Here is a 23,448-nt window from a genome sequence, read left to right as displayed (position 1 = left end):
TCAAAGACTAGGCTAAAAAACATTCAGCGATAAATTAATAAAGCTTGTTAAAATTCATTCCACAGAAGCCTCTTATTAGGGACCTTTACTGCACATATGAGTTCCTTTGACCTTATACAAAATCAAATTAAACTTAAGTTTTAAAGTGCAAAAGTCATTTTATTGAGTGAGGTAAGTCACGTATGATCAAAATCTAATCACGCAAATAACCTAAAAACTATCGCTAAAGCGAGTGAGAAATGACGTCATGCGCGCAAATGCCGTTAGTGAGAGGAAAAAGTCATTAATAAAATTTGACTTTTTCAGCTTTGCTGTGTGAACAAATGTAAAACGAAAAAAGAGCGTCAGACGACGAAACAAAAAAACATAGCAGGACAAGTCCTGACGTACAATTCAAAGAATTTTCATTGACTAAACAGAAAAACTAGACCAAGAATGGACTATGAGCGAATTGAGAAAATCATTTTGAATGGACTAAGAGTGAATTGAGAAAAAATTAGATCAAAAAATAAGAAAAAAAAACACAAAATCAATGTCAAAATGCTAAATGTGAACAAAAAAACCACTAGCGAGAAATGAAAATTCAATTCGAACAAAGAACTAGGCCTAGAATGAGCTGTGAAAGGATTGGAAAAACCATTTAGAAAAAAATCCGATCCAAAAAATTGAAAAAACAGTAAAAATCAGAGTGAAATTGCCGCATGTGAACAAAAAACCACTACCGAGAAACCGAATTTTTGTTCAAACACCATTTTCTCACTCTACTTTAAAATTAGAGCAAAAAAATTCACGCCGCAAAACCACTCGCTTTTTCGCTCCATTTCCTGTTTCGGCGTGACCAAAATCACTACTCCAATTTGACTTCAAAAATCATGAAAATGTGTGAACAGATCTAAAAAAAAAAAAGACAGCGCCCCAATACAATTCAAATTCTTTGAATTGTAAAAATTCTTTGAATTGTAAAAAAACCAAGAGCACCGCAATATAGCTACGCTCAGCTTACAGCTTCGCAGCTATAAAAAATAGGAGCGCTATAATAGCCGGCTGAGAAGATGAGGGCGGCTATTAAAAAGAAATTAATTCTCTCTTCTTTCTCCAATGTTATAACTGACCTCTGACTTGTGACTCTAGCTGTGATATAATGGCCACAGCCTGGTGCAGGATGGTGAGTTTGGTCTGGGCCTTGTCTGTGTGCAGGTGCATGCTACACATCCTGCCCAGTTCCTTGAAGGATTCGTTGATGTCCCTCACTCGGATCCTCTCCCTCGAGTTGTTCGCGTGTCTCCTCTCCCTCTCCCTCTCCTGCTTCATAAGAGGGTCTTCATTCGGATCCTCTGGTGCCTCTTTCCTAAAAATCAGACAGACCACATGCTCAATGACAATTCAGAAATCGATACATGCTTGTTCTGCAACACTTTCACAAACACTCAGGTCTGAATACTTCATTAGCAAAAGAAAATTTAAAAACTGGATTTCTGACTAATAATTTAATTGTACTTTGATTAATAATTTAGAACAATGATTAGTCAAAACCGAGATTCCACAATTCAATTACCGATTGCTCTTTTTAAAGTACTAGGTTTATATAGAAACAGTATCAACAAACTTCCGCAAAAAGGAACATCATCCAATTCTTTCGAAGGTTCCACAAGTTTATCGAACGGTGCGAGCTTACGGGTTTATGAAATAGTACTTAAACACTCTGTTCTTACAATAAGATATGTTGTTTTATCCAACGTACATAATTTTTTATGATTAATGAGAGGTGTTATAATTTCAGAGTTAATTTTAGAAAGATATATTAGTTGAGGTCTGGTTATTTTATCTTTTAATTTAGACTCTAAAGCTATCCACACAATGAACGAACAACAATTGGTACATTAGGGCAATGATTGTGAGTTGTACATACCAAGGGGACATTTGAGCTGCTGACCTGGCCTTGGCGTTTCTGGCTTTTGATTTGGAAGATGACGACTGTCCAGTCGGACTGTTAGCCTCTGAGGCATTAGTGACTGAGTTGGGGGAGGAGAGGGCTCCGTTGTCGCTGCCTGCCCCTCCACCTCCCCCAGCCCCACTAGCGGATCCCGCTACTGTCAATCCTGCAGCGGCTGCTGCAGCTGCACTTTGTGACGAGGTCGGACTCAAGTACGGAGCGCCGTGAGCACCCAAGTGGTGGTTGCCAGCAGCAGATAGACCGGCTGCGTGGTTAGTCTGAAAACAAATACTCGTTCACAATCAGAGGCTTATATATCATAACATTTGTCACTATGATGTTTCACAGTTAATTTGTTATTGAAGAATACTTCCAAATTAAACACGAAATTTAGAGACCGTTAAACAGATTAGAATAGTATGCACGAAAAATTACGTTGACGATAAATAATTTTACTGGCAAACAGAGCTCAGAGGCAATCGGATACCGCTTACTGGAGAAAATATCATTCAAGCAAAAAAATACCGAACGTAACTCGATATGGAAAAAATGATCAACATTAAGTGTCAAAATACGCTAGAATTCAATATGAGCACTTTGCAAAGATTAAAAAACAGTCGGCAGATTTCCCAAGATGTGACTGTACTAAAGATGGCTGCAGGTACAGCACTGAGCAGTTACTGAATTCGGAAGTAATCCAATCAAGTCACAATAGGATAGTGATGTGGCGAAAATAATAAACATGACCGACTACCGTCGGGCGAATTGCTCTCAAACGACCGGCGAGCGGTTGGCTTCGTCAGTAGCTAGCCACAGGGGGGGGGCACCGGGGCTGATGGGGGGTAACACTGGGTTGGGGGGGGGGGCAACAGCGCGGTGGGGTGTGGAGGCAATAGTGGGGTGGGGGGGGGGGGGGTCAACAGGGGGCGAGGTGTCTCAACCTCTAAGAACCGCCCTTCACACCATAAGTATAAGTCTCCTCTCCAAAAGAGTTTGAGCTGAAAGACTCTAAGAGCACTTAATGCCCGCTGGGCGCTGCCTGTTTATCCCGTTTTTGAGGATGAAAAGTCAAAAGCGTCAGACGAAAAATCGGTCAAGCGAAAAATCGCATAAAAAAAGACCGACAGGACTAATATAATTGCTACAAACTTCGTCTGAGAGCAATTAATTATAATAAGTGCCACGAGAACAGAATTAATTGCTTAATTTCACACGACATTCCTCCATAGTTGCAGGCTTGAAAACTTCAGTTTAGGTTTCGTTTGTTCACCTTACAGATTTGCAACTATCATTAAAAATCAGCTAAATTTTTGGACCCTAGAACAATTAATCAAGTTATATCAACTATTGTAGAGCTAAATAGAACAAAATCAGGTATTCCGAATTGCTAAAATACGCATTTAAAATTAAAGTACTTTGTGACAACCAAAATCACAACAAGTGACAAAATTAAACCACAAAAACCAACTTTACACACGATTCAACTGCCAATCATGCTCCTACCTAGATATTTAAAATTTCAATCAATGGCTAGCGTAAGAACATTTAAAAGCTGCCAGCCCGTAACATAGCTGGAAGATTGCCAGAAAATTGCTACAATTTCGTTCTAGACATGTCTGAAAATAAAATTAAAAATTTCAGTTTATAATTGCTGTGATCTTCCTTAATCACTATCCTCAATCTTAAATTTAATTCTTCGGTTCAAGTAAGAAATAGTCATATTAAGAATAAACAAAAATCAACTTGAGTTTAAGGGTAAGCCATGTGACAAAAAAATACGCGAACGAAAAATCGCACTCTAAACAGTGGAAGATGACGTAACTTAGTAAAACAAAACATGAATTAATCAGTAATGAAGTGAACGTGACGTGCCATCGCAGGTCGACAAAATATATTGATGACAAAATAAAAAACCCAGATGAGGCTAAAAGTAACTTCTCGGCTATAAAGGGGAACCTGCATCCTCTAGCTCAACTTTCTGGTCAAAATCGAAGAATGTCCTATTATTAAAAATGAATTATCAAATAAAATCACTTAAACTGCAGAGATCTAAAGCTGCTTTTACTGACAATAAGCAAGATAGACGATGACGAACTGAAAATCTTCTGAACGATCGTGCAGGTAATTATAAGCTTTTCTCAAAACCCCAAAGTCAGCAGACCTGTGATACAAGGCGATAAACGAGGCAGGACAAAAAACAGAAGACAATCTTGGTTTTAAAAGTCTTAATTCCACGAGCAAGTTCAGGCTACGCTGCAATCTTCATTCAAACTTTAACGCTAATTGAGAATCAAATGGTTAAAAAAATAAAATGAACAAAAAATAAACATTCTGATTTGAGATTTGATTTAATGCACTCCGATTTTGAACACGAAATGAACAGAAAAAAATTTTAGTTTCTTTTGGCTATCTAAGCCAACAAAAGCCCTAAATTCACAGCTAAATCGAATTTATTCTGATTGATCTAGCTTAGACTACACACAAAAAATTCACGAGAAAAATTACTAAGTTGAATGCTTTTCGATGCGTTACTTTTGAAAACGCAAAGTTATTCAGTTGAAAATTCAAGAAGTCAAATTCAAATAGACAACTTAGCAAACTCTTCAAAAACTCAAACAAACAAAGTTGCTTAAAGTTGACTTGCAAAACCTTGAGACACTGGCAATGAATTCACGAATTCTCTAAAGATTAACAGACAACCGTGCAAACAGGAATGAGTCAACACAAATTTCTCCGCAAAATAATTCCAGTCCAGCAAAAAAACAGTGAAGAACGGGGAAAATTGTTTACTAAATTTAACAAAATTTTGAACTTCGCAGCATGCTCGATATGCTGTTTTGTGGATTTCCTTCAATATGTAGATAGATGAAGAGCAATTTATGATACGAAATACTTTTTGCATTAGACGAAACTTCAAACATCGCCCAACTCGACCTACTATCATGAATTTAAAGTCAACTCAGTGAAAAGATGTTTTAAAACAGCTTGTGTAGAGTTCGAAAAAATCAACGTTATCTGTCAAAAAGCAAAGAGGATGCAATAACCCAGAGTAACGACCTTTTCTACATCAAGGACTTCATTATTGTAGCCCTTACCACGCCTTAAGCTAAGGTAAAATGTTCTCCTTTAAGATTTTCCGCTTTTAGAAAGGCTGAGAAGTTAGAACAAACTAGGAGTTAGGAACGACAATCTAACATCGAAGTAAACAGATTCTAACAAAACTTAGTTTGAACGACGCAAATAATCAGCAGAAATCTATGTGACCGAAATTCAGTGAGTCAAACAATTTTGTTTTAGCAATTAGATGAGCCAAATCATCGTTTCGAAAGTGTCACCTCATCTGGTGGATCACAAATTTTCCGTAAAAAAGATACCCTTAATTCACCCAACATGTGTCAAAAAAGGCTGTGCACGACAAGGCCGGCTGTTCAAAAAAGGGCACTACAGCAACATCGATTTATTTGAATACTGTTCACAGATGCAATTATATTACCGTGCGCATTAAAGTTTTATTCTAGATGAGCCCAAGGAAAAGTTTTGTTGAGGTTCTCACTATTTCACCTCCTATAACACTGACAATCTGAGGACAATCTAGAACACTTTGGATCTCACTAGAGCACTGATAAATGCTACTAACCCAGGTGTAGATATAGGGCTGATTAAGATAGTACTGATACATATTTGACATGTTGGCAGCAGCTGCAGCCGCTACAGCTGGGGATTGAACCGTCGCCGACGCGTTGCCAGTTGGCATGTAGCTAGCTTGTTGTAAGTTGAAAAAGTTACTATGCGCAGCGGCCGCAGCCCCGGCTGTTGGTAATGATGTTCGCGAATCCGGAAGACAATATTGCGACATAATAAAAATGTTGATCTATTTCTACGGTACGCAAACAATTATCGTTATAGACTAAACAAGCGTTTATTATCTATAAAATTATTTTGGCGCATAAAACCGCTCGCCAATGCTAAGTGCGTAACACGTACACAAATTTATCTGCGTAATAATAATAAGCGCAAGTGTTAGACGAAAGAAATTAATTTTGAAATTGATATTTGTTGATAAATTGTAATTCACACAAAAGGAGCCCAGCTTTTTAATAGCAAGTATCACCTAAAGCAATACCGACACAAGTGTTTTCAATTGGCTTGTAGCATTTATATTCTTCGCAATCCTATTGGATAATTTTATTGCCTGCTGAGTTTCCCGTATTTTTGGGCTCTCGGACGGATTTGGTGATTTTGCGAGAAACACGTGATCTAGTATCAATTGAGGTATAAAAGGCACACTTAGCACCAAAGTTAAGCTCACTTAGCCTAAAAATTTACACTTTTCACCTGCAATTCCCACTCATTCTCGCAGGACGGGAACTTGAAAACTTGTACGAGGTAACTAACCAAGCAAATCTACACAACTGGGTCAGTTATTACTTCTCACAGGGTTTTGCGGAAACGAGAGTTAAGGGTTAAAAAGATAAGGCAATAGAGTGGGAAAGAAAGGAAAGAGTGAGAATTTGAAAGAGGGAGAAAGGGAGCGAGCGAGAGAAAGGGGGATTTGGTAGCTCAAATTGAAAAGAGGGGAAATGATCTCTTGGCAAGGTGGGGGCAATTTGGTTCGAATTAAACTCATCTGGCAACCATATGTTTGGTAAGGGCTCGATTGTGATTTAATTGACGGGTACCTTAGAACAAGGTCTAATATTGGATATTCCCCCACTTGGGGTTGCCGAGTTTGTTTGGAAAAGACATGCTAATATGTTTCTTGGCTGATTTATCTCGAGTTTAGTACTTCACACTTATTGTTTATCCTGCTTTCAAGATAAGACCCGGGATTACAACTTATACTGCACACTAATTCCAATCAATTTCAATACAGGACTTAGCACTACCTAGTATAAGATCTTGCTTGATGTTATCGAGGGGGGATACAGTGAGGCGAAAGGGGGAGGGGAGGGGTTGAAACCAAAACCAATCTAATTTTAACATTGACAATCTACACGGCTCAGGTACAGTGGCTTTTAACAGCTAAAACAATCGAGCCAAACCACCTCAATCAAATTCTGTACGAGTTAAAGCCAAAAACAATGTTTCACTGGGGCACTATTTTAACAACACAATCACTCTCCATTTTTGGCGGAAACACTACTTGTACATGAAGCCTGCTTTGTAAACAAGTTCTCTCGCGTTGCTTTCTTTGATTACTACCAGAATTGAAAAAAGCTATCTAATTTTGGGACAACAATTTGTTTGCTCTGCCAAACGTTACAGCAACACTTGGCCTGTACAATTTCATACAGATTTCTTTATTTTACTCTAGTTTGAAACATTAAGATACAAATTTTCATATTTAGCCATAGAAATTGTAACAACTTTAAGCAAGACAACTGAATATATGCATAAACGATCCACCTTCACAATAAATAACAAAAACTCAAGAAAACGGATGCTTATTGTCGTTAAAAGGTAGAAAATATCAACGAAATATACTTGCATGCTGTGCAATTCAGCTTAAAAACAGTTACAGAATATTACGAAACTGCTGTTATCTAAATTAAGAAGTTCTCAAACTTCTAGTGATGTCTTTAATCAGCTCTCGTGGAAATTGCAACTTTTGCGTAAGTTAGGCCACACTAATGCTGATTAGACTATCCTTCTCCTCCACTTTTCATTTAGCGACACTGGCGAGAAAGATCAGCAGAATTGAGGCCTAACTTACGTCAAAGTTACAATATCCACGATAGCTGATTTTACGAGACGATAGCATATTTACAGCTAATAACAAACATACCCATTGCCGGAAAATAGCTGCCGTTGATTCCAATAAGCATGATTGGGATTGAACGAATAGAAGATATTGAAAAAAAAGATTTTTGTACAAACAAATTTTTCAAGTCCGATTTATTTTGATGGCATTTCGTAGTTGAAAACACTTCTGTTTCTTAGAGAGAGGCTACACGGGCTACTATCAATAAGCATAAGAGATGGTAACTAAGACTTATAGGAACAATGTTCAAATAGCGGGCATCTAAAATTGGGCTTTATGGGTTTATCTCGTTTCTATTTCTGACTGCAATTTTTTATACTGACTCAGTTCATTTTGAATTGCTTTGCTGAGCAACTGATGTTCAAATTCACTTTTAGCAGAATGAGAGAAGAGAGAAACTAGCCTACAGAAGTCAAAAAGATTTCACGCAAAATGTCGAAAAAGCGGCAATATGGTAAAGCGAAAAAAAGTTCGACGAAGTAAAAAAAACATAGCAGGACAAGTCCTGAATTACAATCCAAAGAAATGTAAGGAAAACAGACGTAATGAACCTGACCAGCCGAGGTTCCCTGGCCACTGAGGAAAAACACTAAAATTTCATAGATTTAAAGAAAAAAATTGCAATTTGAAAACCGCTAAAATTAGTATTTTTTTTAAAACAAATTTTGAAAAAATTCACCATTACCACTAGAAACTATGCTGTATCCCATTATCAAAACCTGGAGGAGATTCCTTGGCCGTGCAGGTTAAAGAAAACTGAAAAACGACAAATCTTATCGAAAAACTTGAAAAAATTGAAATTTTATCAAAAAAATTCCTAGAAATTTTGATAAAATGTTGAAAGCCGTTCCATTAGAAATTTTTTAGCAAACACTTAGTAAACCCTAGATGAGGTTTCTTGCCCTCTGGGGCTGGAAAACTTGAATAATGACAAAAAATTTGAAAAAAACTGCAAGTTTTATAAAAATTGGTTAAATTCGTGCAGTTAAAATATTGAAAACAACTCCGTTACCAATAGCCTGTTGTTAAAACTCAGAGGATGTTTCTTGGCGCCAAGTGGTGAAGCAATTCAAAAAAAGACAAAACTTGAAGAAAAACTGAAGAAATTGTAAAAATTAGTATAAAATACTGTGTTTATGTTCGGAGTAGCAATACATATAAATCTTAAAATGGCCATAAAAAGAAATTACGTGTTGCAAAAGATCTTCATCATTTCCTACAAACCTCAATTTCAGGGGCTGGTTCAACAAAAATTCCAAAAATTGACAAAAAATGCAAAAAATTGCACCATTTTGGGCTCAAAAACTCCTAAAAATGACCTTTTAACCTTGAATTACGGCCTTCCCAGTAGCTTCACCACTCTAAAAACTTAAAGGGCTACTAAACGCGGGTGAAGGACTCTAATGAAAATTGATGCCCGCTGAGCTTTACCTGTTTATCCCGTTTTGAAAGATCAAAGTCATCGAAAAAGTTGTGAAAACATCTTAAAAAAATTTTAAAAAAAGACAGAGCACCAATACAATCCAATTCTGGGATTGTAATAGGAGCGCTATAATAGCCGGCTTAGAAGATGAGGGCGGCTATTAAAAACAACCCAACCTTCGCGCGAATTGCTCTCCAACGGCTGGTGAGCGTTTGCCTTCGTCAAAAGCTAGTTTCGGCTAAGGGAGGCTAGCTTCAGATTAATTGAGCAGACTGGGGGGGGGGGGGGGGGGTTAAACGTGCAGGGTTAGACTAGTGAGCTGCAAAGTTCTAGGAGAACTCAATACCCTCCGGGCTTTACCTGTTCATCTGGTTTTTAATGATGAAACATAACCGACTAAACGTCGGAAGAATAGCTCTCGAACGACTAGTGGGAGCTCTAATCGATTGCAGCCTGCTTCAGTCGGGGGGGGGGGGGGGCTAAATGGGACTAAGAAGTTCAATAGTGGGCTTCAAATAACCACATTAGAGATTAACATATACCACTAAGATTTAAAGAGAAAAATGGCACCAGTTTCGGCGCACTTTTCATTTGACTTTTAGTATTAAATTGCCGCCAATTGAGTTCAGCTGCTTGAAATTGTGATTGAGAGAGAATTTTTGATCACGCGAAAGTCAGGGGCGTAAAAGTCACTCGAAAAGTCAGAACGGTCAAGCGAAAATTTTGAATTAAAAAGACGTTTTCAATAAATTCTTCTCTACGAGAGCAATTAAAAATCAAATGGTCTGACAAAAAGTTGGTAGTACAAAAAATAGCATAAAAAAGGCCAGCAGGGCAAAAATGATTGCTACGAAATTTGTTCGAGAGCAATTAATAATACTGTGATACTTCTTAACAAAAATCATACATAATTTCATTTAAAAACCGAATTGGTGAAAAACAATTTTCGATGGCACTTTCTTCTACAGCACCGAGCCTTGGCTGGCATAGCCGAATAACGTCGGACCATTTGCTCATGCTATTCGAGCTTAGTGTCGCTCAATAAGGAAACAATATAACCAAATCCGGCAAAATTGGTTACATTTCATCAACTTTTAGTAGTGAACTGCCACCAGTTGAATTCAGGAGCTTAAATGTCTAAATAACAGCAACTTAGATCGTACATATATGAAGACGAAGTCAACCGTAAAATCTCTTCAAAAATGAAATTCGAAACATTTCCAACAAACGTCGGGCAAATTGCTCTCAAACGACCAGCGAGCAGATGAGTTCGGTACTTGCCAGTTGAAGCCTAGGGATGCTAGCTCTTGGTGTCCATAATGGGAGTTGGGAGGGGTGGACGAGGGGGGTCCAAATGGCCAGGTTGAGGGATAAGTGGCGGTGGTGGGGGTTCGACTAAAGGGGGTCAAACTCTAGGTTTAAGAACCGCCCTTCACAACAAGAAACTTATGTCTCATCAAAACTTTCGGTGAATCGCATACTTAGAAATTAGTAAAGTAATGCCCACCAGGACCCGCCCTGTTTCTCCCATTTTTGAAGACGAGAATTTTAAAGCGTCAGATAAAAAACAGCCAGTAGAATATCGGAAACAATACAAATATAACTGAAGAAAAAAAACATTTGCCTAATTAAACCATGGAAAGTGTATTAAATGACAATTTTTAGTTCTGGGGTTTGGGTCGCGGAACGGGGTGGGCAGGTGGAGGGAACAATGTTTCGGGAAGGTAGGTGCGGGGCAGCTGGATAGCTAGTTTTGGGGTTGGGTAGCTGAGTGGAGGTAGGCCAGAGTAGGTGATGTGTGCGTGTCTGTAGTTTGGATAGGGCTGAGGGACTGTTATGGGAAGAAAAATGCCCAAAAGTGCATTTCAGCCTTGAGTATTATCATTAATTCCTAATTGCTGTATAAATGAGCTACATTTAAAGTCCAATGTTCGAAAACAAGCCAACGGTCTACAAAAAACAGAAGTCAATGTTCGAAAAAAAGGTCACAGCTCAGTCATGAACAAAATTGCTTCATCTAAAGTCGCGTCACCTGTATAATACCATTACAGTGAATACTTCGAATCGTTCAAAGACCGCAGGACTAATATAATCGCTACTACCTTTTTTGAGAGCAATTAAAAACAATCAAGACATAAAATTGCACAAAAAGCCAACATGAACCAAATAATCGGTAGAAAGAACGATTCCTTTAAGCACAATTCAGACTATATATTTACAGGTACAGTTCTGGTTCCATTCACTTCCAAATCTTTACTTTCGAAAGAGCATTCATATGAGCGTATAAAGTGAGCAGTTTTGCTGTCCGTCAGCTCGGTTCCATCCTATTCGACACAACACCGGTTTTCAGTAAGTCTAAATTAAATGATAGAAAAACTAACATGATGGGCTTCCACTAGTGTGTGGTGTGGATGGTGTGTCAGGTAGTGGGCAGCTGCTGCAGCTGAGGCGGGGTGAGGGTGACCGGCCACTGTTGTCCCTGGGTGACCCCCAGGAGTACCCCCGGGGGCAGCTGAATGGGGCAACAGCGCCATGCCCGTATAAGGGTCGTGATGTGCTGCTGACGTCATCATGTACGCAGCCCCACTCTCGTCGAGAACATGACCGCCCTCTCTTAACTGAAAACACAAAATATTAAGCCACTCATTTTAATTCTCATTTAAAAAGGTAATCAAGCCACAACGGCTCGCTTCGGAGAAAATACCTAGAACCACAAAAAATTCTTTCATTTATTGATCAATGCAGTACGAGAGGTCTAACAGTTGAGCCGAGCTTGCAAATCCTTAAATAAATATCAATATTTACAATAACGGAAGACAGCACTTGTCGACTTATAAACTTCTAAAGTAGTAGTCAGCTATCTTATAATACTTCTAAACCAATCATAGCTCATGTTGTTATGTATAAGTAGCATATGGTTATCAGGAGTGGTTTCGACTACTTCCCATATAGAAGCGCGCGCAGGTCAACTCAATTAAAATACTTCACTGAAACAACACAAACTCTGCTTTCACCTCGTTCAACAGAGGAACACTGGATTAAGGAAGAGCTGCACTTCATACCTTTCACTCCTTTCTGATTTATCTCAACAATCAAGACATGCAACTTACCATGAACTGTGAAGGATGGATGGCTGTGGCGGCGGCAGCAGCTGCAGCGGGGTGTGGGTGATGGCTCCACATGGCAGAGAGGGGAGGGGGACTGCCGACTAGACCATCCGGTCTCTGTTCAGGAGGGTACATCTGAAACCCACCAATACATTTCAGTACTGATATCTATAGAAATAGAAAGAAGAACTTGTCATGAATTTGATGCAATCAGCAAAATTTACGATTTATGGACTGAATTATTTTGTATTTGAACTGTTGATTAGTTTCAGGTCGCATTTACTGTTTCTGATTCTCATGATCAAATTTTGAAATCTGATTCTCGGAGATCTTAAGATCGAATAAATATAGTAAAATACGTTTTTCTCTTTACTCGTGATTTCAGAAAACGTGCTAATAAATTTTAAAACTCTTCGAGACAAATTTAATCCTCGATTAAATATGAGCAGTTTGAAGAAAAATTAGAATCTGTTAGGCTCGGGACATGCTCGTTCGAATGAGATGACCACAAGATAGTGCCCGATTAAAGGTACCAATAAGACCTCATATTAAAGTACGGATTAAGCACGAGTCAGTTGAATTCAAATATTTCAATGGTTAGAATGAAGTCAAAGACAGATTGATTGTTCAATGCTCACAAGCGTTACGTTGACAAGAAAACCAGAGGTTAATTGCCAGCTTACCTGGCAGTTATGTTATTATTGATTAATAGCAATGGTACGATAACAGAGTTAGTTTGAACACAATTAGACAGTTTCCAGAAAATGAGCTCGGTTAACACTTACTCGTTTCACTCGTTACAGCTGATCTATAAAATTTGAAATTTCTTGAATGAGATCTTAAGTAAAGCGCATGAAATGTATTGATTCTGCTGATAAATTTCCTAACAACAGAGTTGTTATAGAAATTATACACCCTTCTACGAAGACCAGAAATTAAACTTCAGGAACTACTCACTAAAGTTCACATGAATCAAACATAATCGTCTAATTTCGGACGAATTGCTCTCAAACGACTTACGATGGTTGGCTTTGGTAGAAGCTAGCTCAAGCTGAAAACGGCTAACCTCACTGACAAGAGGTGGTGGTGGCGGGGGTTCAGGCCTAAAAGTGCCCCCACACCATGAAATTTTGCCTCTTAAGCAGCTTCGGTGAAACGTACATTTAGAGCCTACTAGAACTCTTAGAGACCGAGCTTAACATAATGCCCACGGACTTTACTACCGGCTGACGAAAACAAACAATCAAGCAGAAAATTGCATAACTGACCAACAGGACCCAAATAACTGCTACTAACTTGTTTGAGAGCAATTAATAGCAGAGACTATCGACTAAAAGAAGCTACAGATTTTTTTTCGGAAAAATTGTTAATATAAGTTTGCTACAAAATCGTCCGGTTTTGTTCAGGCAATATACTTAATATAAATGAACTCTGAACAATCATTTCCAAACAAATAATATTCTTAATCTAACCAAATTCGACAATTCAACTCAATCAATACTAATATTCGCATCGGGGATTTTTGGCAATGGAACATGTATAAAACGTACAGAGAGTAACTTTTGGTCAGCTGCAGTTGTGGTGGCGGAGTTGACCCCTCCGTTTTTAAATGGACTCCTGAATGTGGACATGGGAGGTAAGGCCGCGTCCCCAGCACCACCAGCAGCAGCACTCGCATAGCCCTAAGCCACACATACTATAATCTTTCAACAATGCAAGAAAGCCATCTACTGTTTCACAAGGTTTTATAGCATTGTTCAGATATCACTCAATTTCTTTAATCAATGATTGTACCGAACAACAGCATGGTTAATTTAGTCATTTGAGCTCAATCTTTTAATTGGAAAAATCAATTTATGCAGAGGGATTTAAGATTTATAATTTGATGGACCTTGGGAGAGATCAAACGTTTAACTTCGTTCTTTCCAATATCATTTACAGCCCTGCCATTTAAATTTAATGTGTGTTTCATCAGAAAACTTACACGAGAGCCGTAAAATAAAGATATCAAGGCAACAGAAATGACACAACAGAAAGGTAGCAGATCAAATGTTTTTTTTATATATTTGATATTTTGCTTATTTCACTTCTTTATTAGCATTTATTATATTGAGTACTTTATAGACCTTAAAAAAGAATTGACTGACCTCGATTGACAGTAATATTAGTATTAAAAGTCATAGTGATGAAAATCATTTAAGATCAAAACCCAATACAATTTACCTAACAGCTGAGTGCAACTCAGCGTACAGCTATAAAATAGCATAAAAGGTAAAAAAGAATACAACTTTTGAGAGCAAAAATAGAGACAATCGAATCTCTTTAAGTGATGAAGATCAAGAGTGATATGAACTACTGCTGCGAGAATATACCATTTATATTTCTTGAACAAATGAAACAAGCAACTACAAAAAGGAAACATAACCCACGAACGTCGGCAAAATTGCTCTCAATCGGCTAATGGGAGCTCTAACCTATTGCAGCCTGCTTCAGTTGGGGGTGGGGTGGAACTGAAATCATTATGGGGGCTTCAAATGACGTCATTAGAGGTTATTATATACCACTATAGTCACTAATAAATTTTAAAGCGAAAATTACACCATTTTTTTACATTTTTCATTTGACTTTTAGCAGCAAACTGCCACCAACTCAATTGAGCTGCTTAAAATTGCAAATGAGAGAATTTTAAATCACGCAAAACGACAAGTCAGGGGCGCAAAAGTCACTCGAAAAGTCAAATCGGTCAAGCTAAAATTTTGCATAAAAAAGACAGCACCGTTTCAAAATCATTCATTAAAAATAAGTTACCTGATTGGTGACTTTACTGATCTAAAGAGAGAAAACAGATATGAAGACAGAAACATTAAAGCAGCGAAAGATTGAAACAACATTAAGCAAAATCTCAAAAAACTGCTGGCAAAAAATTGGGATAGAATTTAATACTCAACTATTAAACAAGATTTGTTGACCACCAGCAGTAACAACTCAAAAAATAAGGGACAGCAAAGAGTTCGAAAAATGTAGTTAACAAGAAACTCAAAAAAATCGGAGCAAATTTCATTAAAAAACAAGTCTATTATTCAACTTTAAAAAAGAAACAAAAGACAAAGGCCACAAATTTAATTCACTGGAAATTACGCTCACGCACTTCACGAAAGCTCCAACATTAATTCCAATAAAACTGTTCCGCAGTATTCTTGACTCAAAATAAAAGCTTCTCGACAAGTTTCTCGACTCAAAACAAAAGCCAACAAAATTTGCTCAGCAAAATAAACATCAACAAAAAAATTTAAAAAATAGAGCTTTCGCAGCCCTTTAAACGCTCATTTTTCAACATTTCGCCTCTAAACTTTCTTTAATTTGATAATCCAGTTAACATTTGACTTGAAAACAGTTCAGACATTTTCCACAGCCGTTTCATCTAAAGGAAAATTAGAAAGACTGGTAAATATAGCCGGCGCATTGCCGGAAAATAGCCACCGTTAACGCACTTGGGGATTGAAACAGAAAAAAAAGAAAGACAAAATTTTATCCTAAGTTTCAAAAAGTTTTTAAATCGGCGTGCAGTATCAGTTAGATTCTAAAACTATACTTAATTCAGCTTTTTAACTGAAAGCTATTAAGCATAATACTAATGAAAGCTAGCTAGCACTGGCTCTAATGAACTTCCATAACCTAATGCACTATGACTTAATAACAGGGATTTACGCTTCATCCCGCGTCTTTCAATTGCGTTCATATAAAATTGACCGTATTCATTACATTGCGTAATTCAATGCTAGAAAGAACTTTAAATCCATTCAGTTTGAACAGTGAGTTTAGTCATGATTCAAACGTGAAAACCGTGACTTATGTAAAACGAAAAACGTTATCAAAAGGTAAAGGGAATCAAAAACCATAGCCAGAAGAACTCTGGAAACGACGCGGAGTAGAAAATTGACCATCCTCCCTGGCCTGACGCAACTCCAACTTGATTACAATAAATATTTTGAAACAACAGGAAAATTTACATGAGAAAAGAAAATGACAAAACCAAGATGCATCTGATAAAAATTTACATGAACTTGCGAATCCTAAAGCAGAGACAAAACCTGGTAATACAGAAATACCCGTAATTCGCAGTAACATACTATCAATTGAAAGACAATGTAACAGGCTCATAAAGAAAAATATCGACTAAAGGGAAAGTTAATGGCAAAGGATAAAATTCGATTAAATGTCTCTAAAAAACATCCTCCCAAACAATATTCGGAGAAAACTTTCATTAAAACTTCTGCTAGACGAGTCATCCCGAGTAATACTTTGCAGAGAAAAATTTTTAAAAAAGTTTGAGAAATCAAAGAAAAAAAGCTGAAAGTCACGAGTCAAACGGGCAAATCTTGACTTATGACGAACGAAAAAGTAATCAAATGTTAAAGGGAAAAAACATAGCAGACAAGTCCTAAAATACAATACAAAGAAGTGAATGAAAAACTAAATACTCCACTATCTGACAATCAGACCAAATGAACATTACTACAGAACACAAACATGGTTTCACAAATGTAGAGAAAAGCAATTACGGCATTCAAAACGTATACCTTTTAAGCATAAATGTGTTGAATACCAATGTTTCAATGAAGAACGCCAAAAGGCAAGAAAAAACTTGAAATCGAAGACAAAACTTGCTTGATAAATAGGCATGCATATATTTATGCATACGCCAGCAAAAAACCAGAAGTTAGCAAAAAAGCACTGAAGATTCACCACAGCTTCCCGATGTCAATGTGATCAAAGCCAGAGTTGTAATTCTAGTATATACACATGAAGGCAGGGCCGCAATAAAAAACATTTGATGACGAGTTCATGAAATTTTAAAATGACTTAAAATTTTTTTAAATTGAAATCATTGTAGATTTCTGTAGACTATTCATAGGCCAACAGAAACTGTTTGCATATATAAGATACAAACAGGCAAAAACGACAAAAAGTGACAAAATAGTTTGAGAAAATTAGAAATTGCTGAAGTTCTTGGAACCAATGTCCTCAAAAGCAAACTAATGCTACTAAACGCTTGCCACTAACACAGACACATGCTTGGAAAAAACTTCATTCGCCTCTAAAGATAGAAGAACTAGAAAAAGACAAAAAATTTTTGCAAAAAATTTCCAATTTTAATAAAAGTTCGTTATAATTCCTGTTATTAATATCTTCAAAATATTACCTTGTCACTAAAAAAATCGGTAACTCAATTCTATTTTTTACAAAAAACAAAAAAAACGACAATTTTAATGGAAGTCGCGAAAACTCATGATATAAATATCTTCAAAACTTTTTTGTTGATACTAAAAACTCTAGTAACTTCTTCAAGCCCTCAAAATCAAAAAAACTTTTTATAAACGAACTTTTTATAATTAAGTTCGTATTACCAATACCAATAAAAAATACCAAATTTTTTTTTAATAAAAGCAGGTGTGAAAACCATTTCAAGCTTCCAAAACACTACTATGAGCTTTAAATAACGTTAATTGAATTCCCTTTGAGAAAAAAAACTTAAAAAAAACAAACAAGGAAAATAGCAAAGTTTTGTGTTCAAAAACTTTAAAAAGTGACCTTTTCACCTTGAAAATATAATTTCCCACCACAATCAGGGCAATAAGCAACTAAAAGACTACTAAAGTTAACTGAGGTCCTCTATTGCAACTTACTGCCCGTCGAGCTTTATCAGTTTATTCCATTTCGAAAGCTAAGTCATCACAAAACGTGTGAAAGCATCTTGAAAACAGCGCACCAATGCAATCCAAATCCTTTGGATTGTAAAACGGAGAATGCCTAAATAATAGTCATTGAGAGCATCTATTAATGAAAGCCAATAGAAGGGCGAGGATGTAGGTAGATGTGGCTGTGTGTAGTTTGAATAGGGAGGATGGACAGTGGCAAGAAAACTGCTCAAATTGACCTTTCGTTCTCAAGTATTGCCAGCAGTTCTGAACTACCATGTATTACTAATTAAGCTACAGCTAAAGTCCGATGTTCGCAAACAGAAGTCAACGTTCTAGAACAGAAGTCAGCGTTCGACAACAAAATTAAATATTCAAAAACAAAAATCAGAAGTTCAAGTCATGAACAAAGTTGCTTCCGCTAAAAAACCTATAGTTTACAATAATTGCTTCAAACGTTGCTTCAAAAAATTAAAACACGACTAACTACAGCCCGTCGAATTGATTTCATAAGACGTCTTACTTAAGATGGGGAGGGGTTATAATGTCACTAAGGGGCTTAAAATGATGGTAGTACAGGATAAGACCAACAGGACTAATATTAGGAGATAAAATCTAACAGCACTAATATAATTGCTACTAACTTTTTTGACAGCAATTAATCAGCTATTCTTTACACAGCTGTATAATGAAACACCGCGAACTCTCTTCCGGAGAAAAAAATGTTACCAGTCTAAAACCGCGAAATTGTTGGAGCTAAATTGACAGACAGAAAAATTCCACTAATCTGCGATGCTATTTTGGTTGTTAACGGCCTCCAATGAAAGAACGCACGAAGGGCTCAAATGGCGAGTAAACTGAACAAATTATTGCAAGTCATGATCGAAGACATATTCAAACTACCACTGATATAAATGGAGTAGTTACAAGCTTTTAATTACACAGTTGAAGTTGAAGAGCGAATCAACTAAAGCAAGAATGTTTGGCTCTACGTGTCTCCTCGATGGAAATTGATTCGATATCATGTAGTTCATTTCGAATCAAATCGAAAAATTCGAAAACCTTTTACACCGAGACACAAAGCACCCCGTCACAAGGAATCAATGCAATTGCTTTTCAACTAATAGGATTTTCTGACAAAAACTATTCGATATGAACTTGAACTTACAACATCTGCAGATGCGTAGAATGCTGCGGCGGCTGCAGCTGCATAGGGGTCCAACTCATCTGTTGGGGAGCCATTGACGCCATTAACGGCACCGCCAGCCCCTCCAGCCAGCAGCATCTCGTGCTGCACGTGAGAAGAGTAATAGGGATTAGTTAGCACAGATTGGGAATCCGCTATCGAGGACCCTAAAATGCCGTTTGGAGCAACTACCAGACCTCCTGAGGGGTCATCAGTGGTAACAGCTGCTGGCACACCTGATAGCTCCGAGTATATTAGAGGTGGGGGCGCCTTGGGCGAGGAGAAATCGCGAGGAGCTGAGGAATCCGGGACAACCGAGTTAGCAGCCGAACTAGTGACTCCATTTGCAATCATATTGATAAAGTTTTGAGGTGATGATGATGATAGAGAGGATGAAATAGTTGAATTCGAATTAATTAAATTAGTTGACAATTGTTGCGGTTGTTTTTGGTGCTGATGAGTTGAGTCAGGTCTCAATTCGTTCGAGATCCCGACTGTTGCTTGGGAAATTGATGATGATGATGAAGATGATAGTAAGAGTTCTTCTGCAAATTCATTGTGACTAATATTGGTATTACTGCTGGTGATACCACCACTATTTTTGTGACCTGTCGATGTGTTGTTGGTTGTGGTTGTTGTGACAGACGGCAAAGATGTGGATACTTTGTTCACGCTTGTTAAGATTCTGTTCCTTTCCTCGGACTGTTGCTGAGATGATACATACTCCGAGAGCTGGAACACAACAATAAACCAGACTGAACTCTAATTGCCCACTTTTAAATTATAAATGCTCCACAAAAATCAGCTTATAATGCTGACAAAACTAGTTTTTAATTTTACCAATTTGCATTGAAATTCTTCCTCGTTATAAACATAAGCAAATAAATAGTACAAAAGTTGGAGCAAAAAAAAAGAATCAATTCATCTAAAATATAAAGAGAGGAAAAACAATTAATAATTCTTTGATAAACGCGAAATTGAACCGGAATAAAAGATTAACCGCAAGATCAAACAAATAACGTCGGTTACAATATCACTAAATTTATTTCTAAGTTGCGCTAATATGAAACAAAGCTAGACTTTTTCGAGTAAGATGTCTTTGAGTACGGTTTCTTTCGTTTTCGCCCAATATTTGAGATATCTACCGCGGATTAGGAGACTTTTTTGCCTGTTATCCCAGAAGTAGAAGAGTATGGTAGGTGTGCTAGGTTGACTTTAGTTATAAGGATGATAACTGCGGTCGCTTGGCTGGTTAGTAGTAAAGTGACTTGTCTTGAGTCAGGGTATAATTTTTTGAGGAAATAAAACAGCAATTAGGGAGCAATTGAAGCTATAAAAGAAAATTTATGAGATCTTAGTTTAGCTCCCGTGTCGCCTCGAATTTTCGCCAACAGTACTAGAAAATTTTTCCCTTTTTACACACTACACGATATGCACGCAACTAATACTAGGCTAGGCTTTCCCTATTTATTGCATTGCATTGCATTGCCTATTCATACACACGTACATATATATATATATATATACATACATACATTCACACACATATATATGCATGCAGTATTACATACTTGGATTTTTTCTTTGTTAACATCAACAATTGTTATCTGCAGTACTTGAGTAACTACTTCATAGTTCAAACAGCCAAGCCAAGAGATACTATTACATTCAACTCTCCATTACCCACAACCTTTATTCCAGATTCTATTTCACTGCAAAATTAACAAGCAACCAACATTGTAAAATACCGCTCTTCAAAAATTGAACAAAGTTAAAAGAAAATCTTAACTCACCAATGATCCATCTAACTAGAAAACTGCTGCTACTGCTATGATATCATAGAACTGGTAGTTGGCTGTTCAAAACAGGCATAACCACAACATCAGAAACAACAATAAGAATGCTTGGACGAAATAATAAATAAATAGTATAAAGAGACGTGTTACTTTTGAACTTAACCAGAACAGGGGATAAAAAGTAAAAAATAATAAGAGGATGAAACAGCACACAAATACACACACTATCGAAAGAGATAGAGGGAAAGGGGGAGAAAGTCAAAAGAGGCAAAGAGTAAGGAGTGAGTGAGTGAGTGAGGATAAGCGTAATTTCATTTCAACGCTTACTTAACATCTCGCTCGTAGGAGAGTGAGAGAGAAAGAAAGAATCCATAACCACTAATAATACTTTTCAAGCACTGGAAACGGAATAAAAATTCACGGCAACAAAAATTGGACAGAAAGTGAAAAAGTAGAGAACAAAAAATAGATCAACATTTACGTTATTCTCTGTTTATTCCTCTATACACACGTACAAATATATATAATTGCAATCCCTCTGCTTGTGTATTTCGTCTGTATGCATACACACATACATTTACGTTCCCGTGTATTTTAATATATCATTTCACGTTTTGGGGGGAAAATGCTATCGCAATTTTTAACTTATACTTATTTTCCTCTGCGATAAAATAAATGCTAGTTGCTTAGGCATATATGCTCGGCTATTTGTGAAGCGATAAAAATGTATTGTTATATATTGCATTTCATTTTATATATCATTTATTTTCCGTGTACAATTCTATTTTTGCTACGTTTATAATTTGGCAAAAAATTGACGGAAAATGCGGTGCATGCATACACACACACATCTCAACTAAGGTATATTTCCCCCTGTGTGCTGCTTTTACTTGCTCCCCTTCCCCGCTCACTGCTGAGTATTTAGTTAACGCGTTAAGGAAATTTAGATTTGAAAATATCAATACTAAGATGCAAAAATAAATCCAAAATATAATTCGGCTCCCCGCTCTTAACGTTGATAGAGAGCAAACATTAGACAGAGAAAGAGAGAGAAAAAAGCGAAAAGCGATTACTACTACTTCAATACTGCTTCCCAAAATGTACACACATACATTTATATCTTTGGCCTTCTTAAGCCAGCTCGGATGCTTTTAAATGGATAAAAGGCAAAAAGTAATTTAAAAAGCCAGGGAAAGGGAAACAACAAAGAGGCAACAGAAAGAGGGAAAATTCTGTACAGAAAACGAGGAACGACAATTCGCTACATGACGCATTTGAGTTTTGCCAACAACCGGAAAGAATTTAAAGCATGCTTGGAAATGTCGCGCCAAAAATTTGGCATCCGCTCAAGCCAAATAATGAGGCAATTAAATTTATCCCTCTGAAGTAGCCTTTCAACATTTTTACATGAGTGAAATTGCTCCAACATCTAAAAGTAACAGGAACTCACAAAAGGGGGGCCAAAACAAGCATACAACAAAATCAAAGACATGCATATAATCTGATCAATTATTAATGCTGAGATCAATTCTCTTCATTTATTCATAACCAGCATGCCAAAACTGCTACAATCAAATTTTGTTAGGTGCTCTGAGTACATTTTCATATGCAACTTGAGCCGGCAAACAGCAAAATCTAGAAATCTAAAATTATGCACCTAAATTTAATTGGAAGTCCTTAGAATAAGTACGTTCTTGATACATTGTTTCAACGTGAAACAGCAGAAATTATACCAGAAGACGATCAATCTACGGGATAAAAACGACTCACAGCTATAATGACAAAAAAGATATGAACATTCGTGAAGAATTAATTTAAGCTTTCCATTAGAAAAATTTCTGTGCCGGTGTATGGTTAGAACGTTACTGTGACTTCGTTACTATGAAAGTCATATATGACAATTTCACTTTTTGAACAGTAAAAAAAACACTTCACCCAGGTTCACTTTTTGAACAGTAAACACTTCACCGCAAACGTTAAAGAGCTCACTTCGTTTGAGATTAATTGAAAATTGGATGAGTCAAAACAAGGGGACTGAAATAACTGTAGAACATCTAACTGATAATAACAGAAAAATTGATTAATTTCAAATGGAATGACCAATATCTCAAAAGCAAATCATATACACAAAAATTTGGCTAGTTTCTCAGACGTGCAGGATCAAACTTTCATTCGACAAATCGTTACAAGCTTACAAAAATCTTAAAACCAGAAAAGGAATCCATCCGTCACAACCATTGAATCGATGTACCGCACATATATATCTGCTGATATATAAAATAGCTTTCGCAGAGGTCAAATATTTCTACTCGCTAAGAAAACAAAGGACGCTTTAAAAATTTTGAATTACACTCTTCCCGCACGACAAGCTCAATGACCTGTTGTACAATAAGGTTAAGCTTTTCAGCATTCAACATGTTCAAGACCAAAATGACCGAGTTCTCTGAATTTATAAACATCCACATTAGCAGAAGCAAACTTGTTTGGAGTATATTTTGTCGACTGTACACTGCAAAGAAAAATTATCTCAGTCATTACCGGCT

At 37.0% G+C, this 23,448-nt stretch overlaps 1 protein-coding gene across 4 annotated transcripts in view; it reads right to left on the bottom strand.

The window, feature by feature from the left end:
- LOC142339502 (uncharacterized) overlaps positions 1–23,448 on the bottom strand; it is a 72,061-nt gene that overhangs the window by 10,135 nt on the left and 38,478 nt on the right. For 2 of the 4 annotated variants that reach the window (XM_075389579.1, XM_075389583.1), the window contains 6 exons: positions 19,092–19,841; positions 13,775–13,906; positions 12,228–12,359; positions 11,499–11,735; positions 1,910–2,211; positions 1,113–1,348 (listed from right to left, as the gene is read on the bottom strand). In XM_075389579.1, coding sequence (XP_075245694.1) covers positions 1,113–1,348; positions 1,910–2,211; positions 11,499–11,735; positions 12,228–12,359; positions 13,775–13,906; positions 19,092–19,841 — 1,789 coding nt within the window. The remainder of the gene's footprint in view (positions 1–1,112; positions 1,349–1,909; positions 2,212–11,498; positions 11,736–12,227; positions 12,360–13,774; positions 13,907–19,091; positions 19,842–23,448) is intronic. The other 2 variants (XM_075389580.1, XM_075389582.1) reach the window with 2 other exon arrangements.

The sequence above is a fragment of the Convolutriloba macropyga genome, chromosome 5 (genome assembly GCF_964194025.1).
Source record: "Convolutriloba macropyga chromosome 5, txConMacr16.3, whole genome shotgun sequence".
Lineage (NCBI taxonomy): Eukaryota > Metazoa > Xenacoelomorpha > Acoela > Convolutidae > Convolutriloba > Convolutriloba macropyga.
The sequence above is the reverse complement of the archived record's forward strand: the minus strand, read 5'-3'. Positions and strand labels throughout refer to the sequence as shown.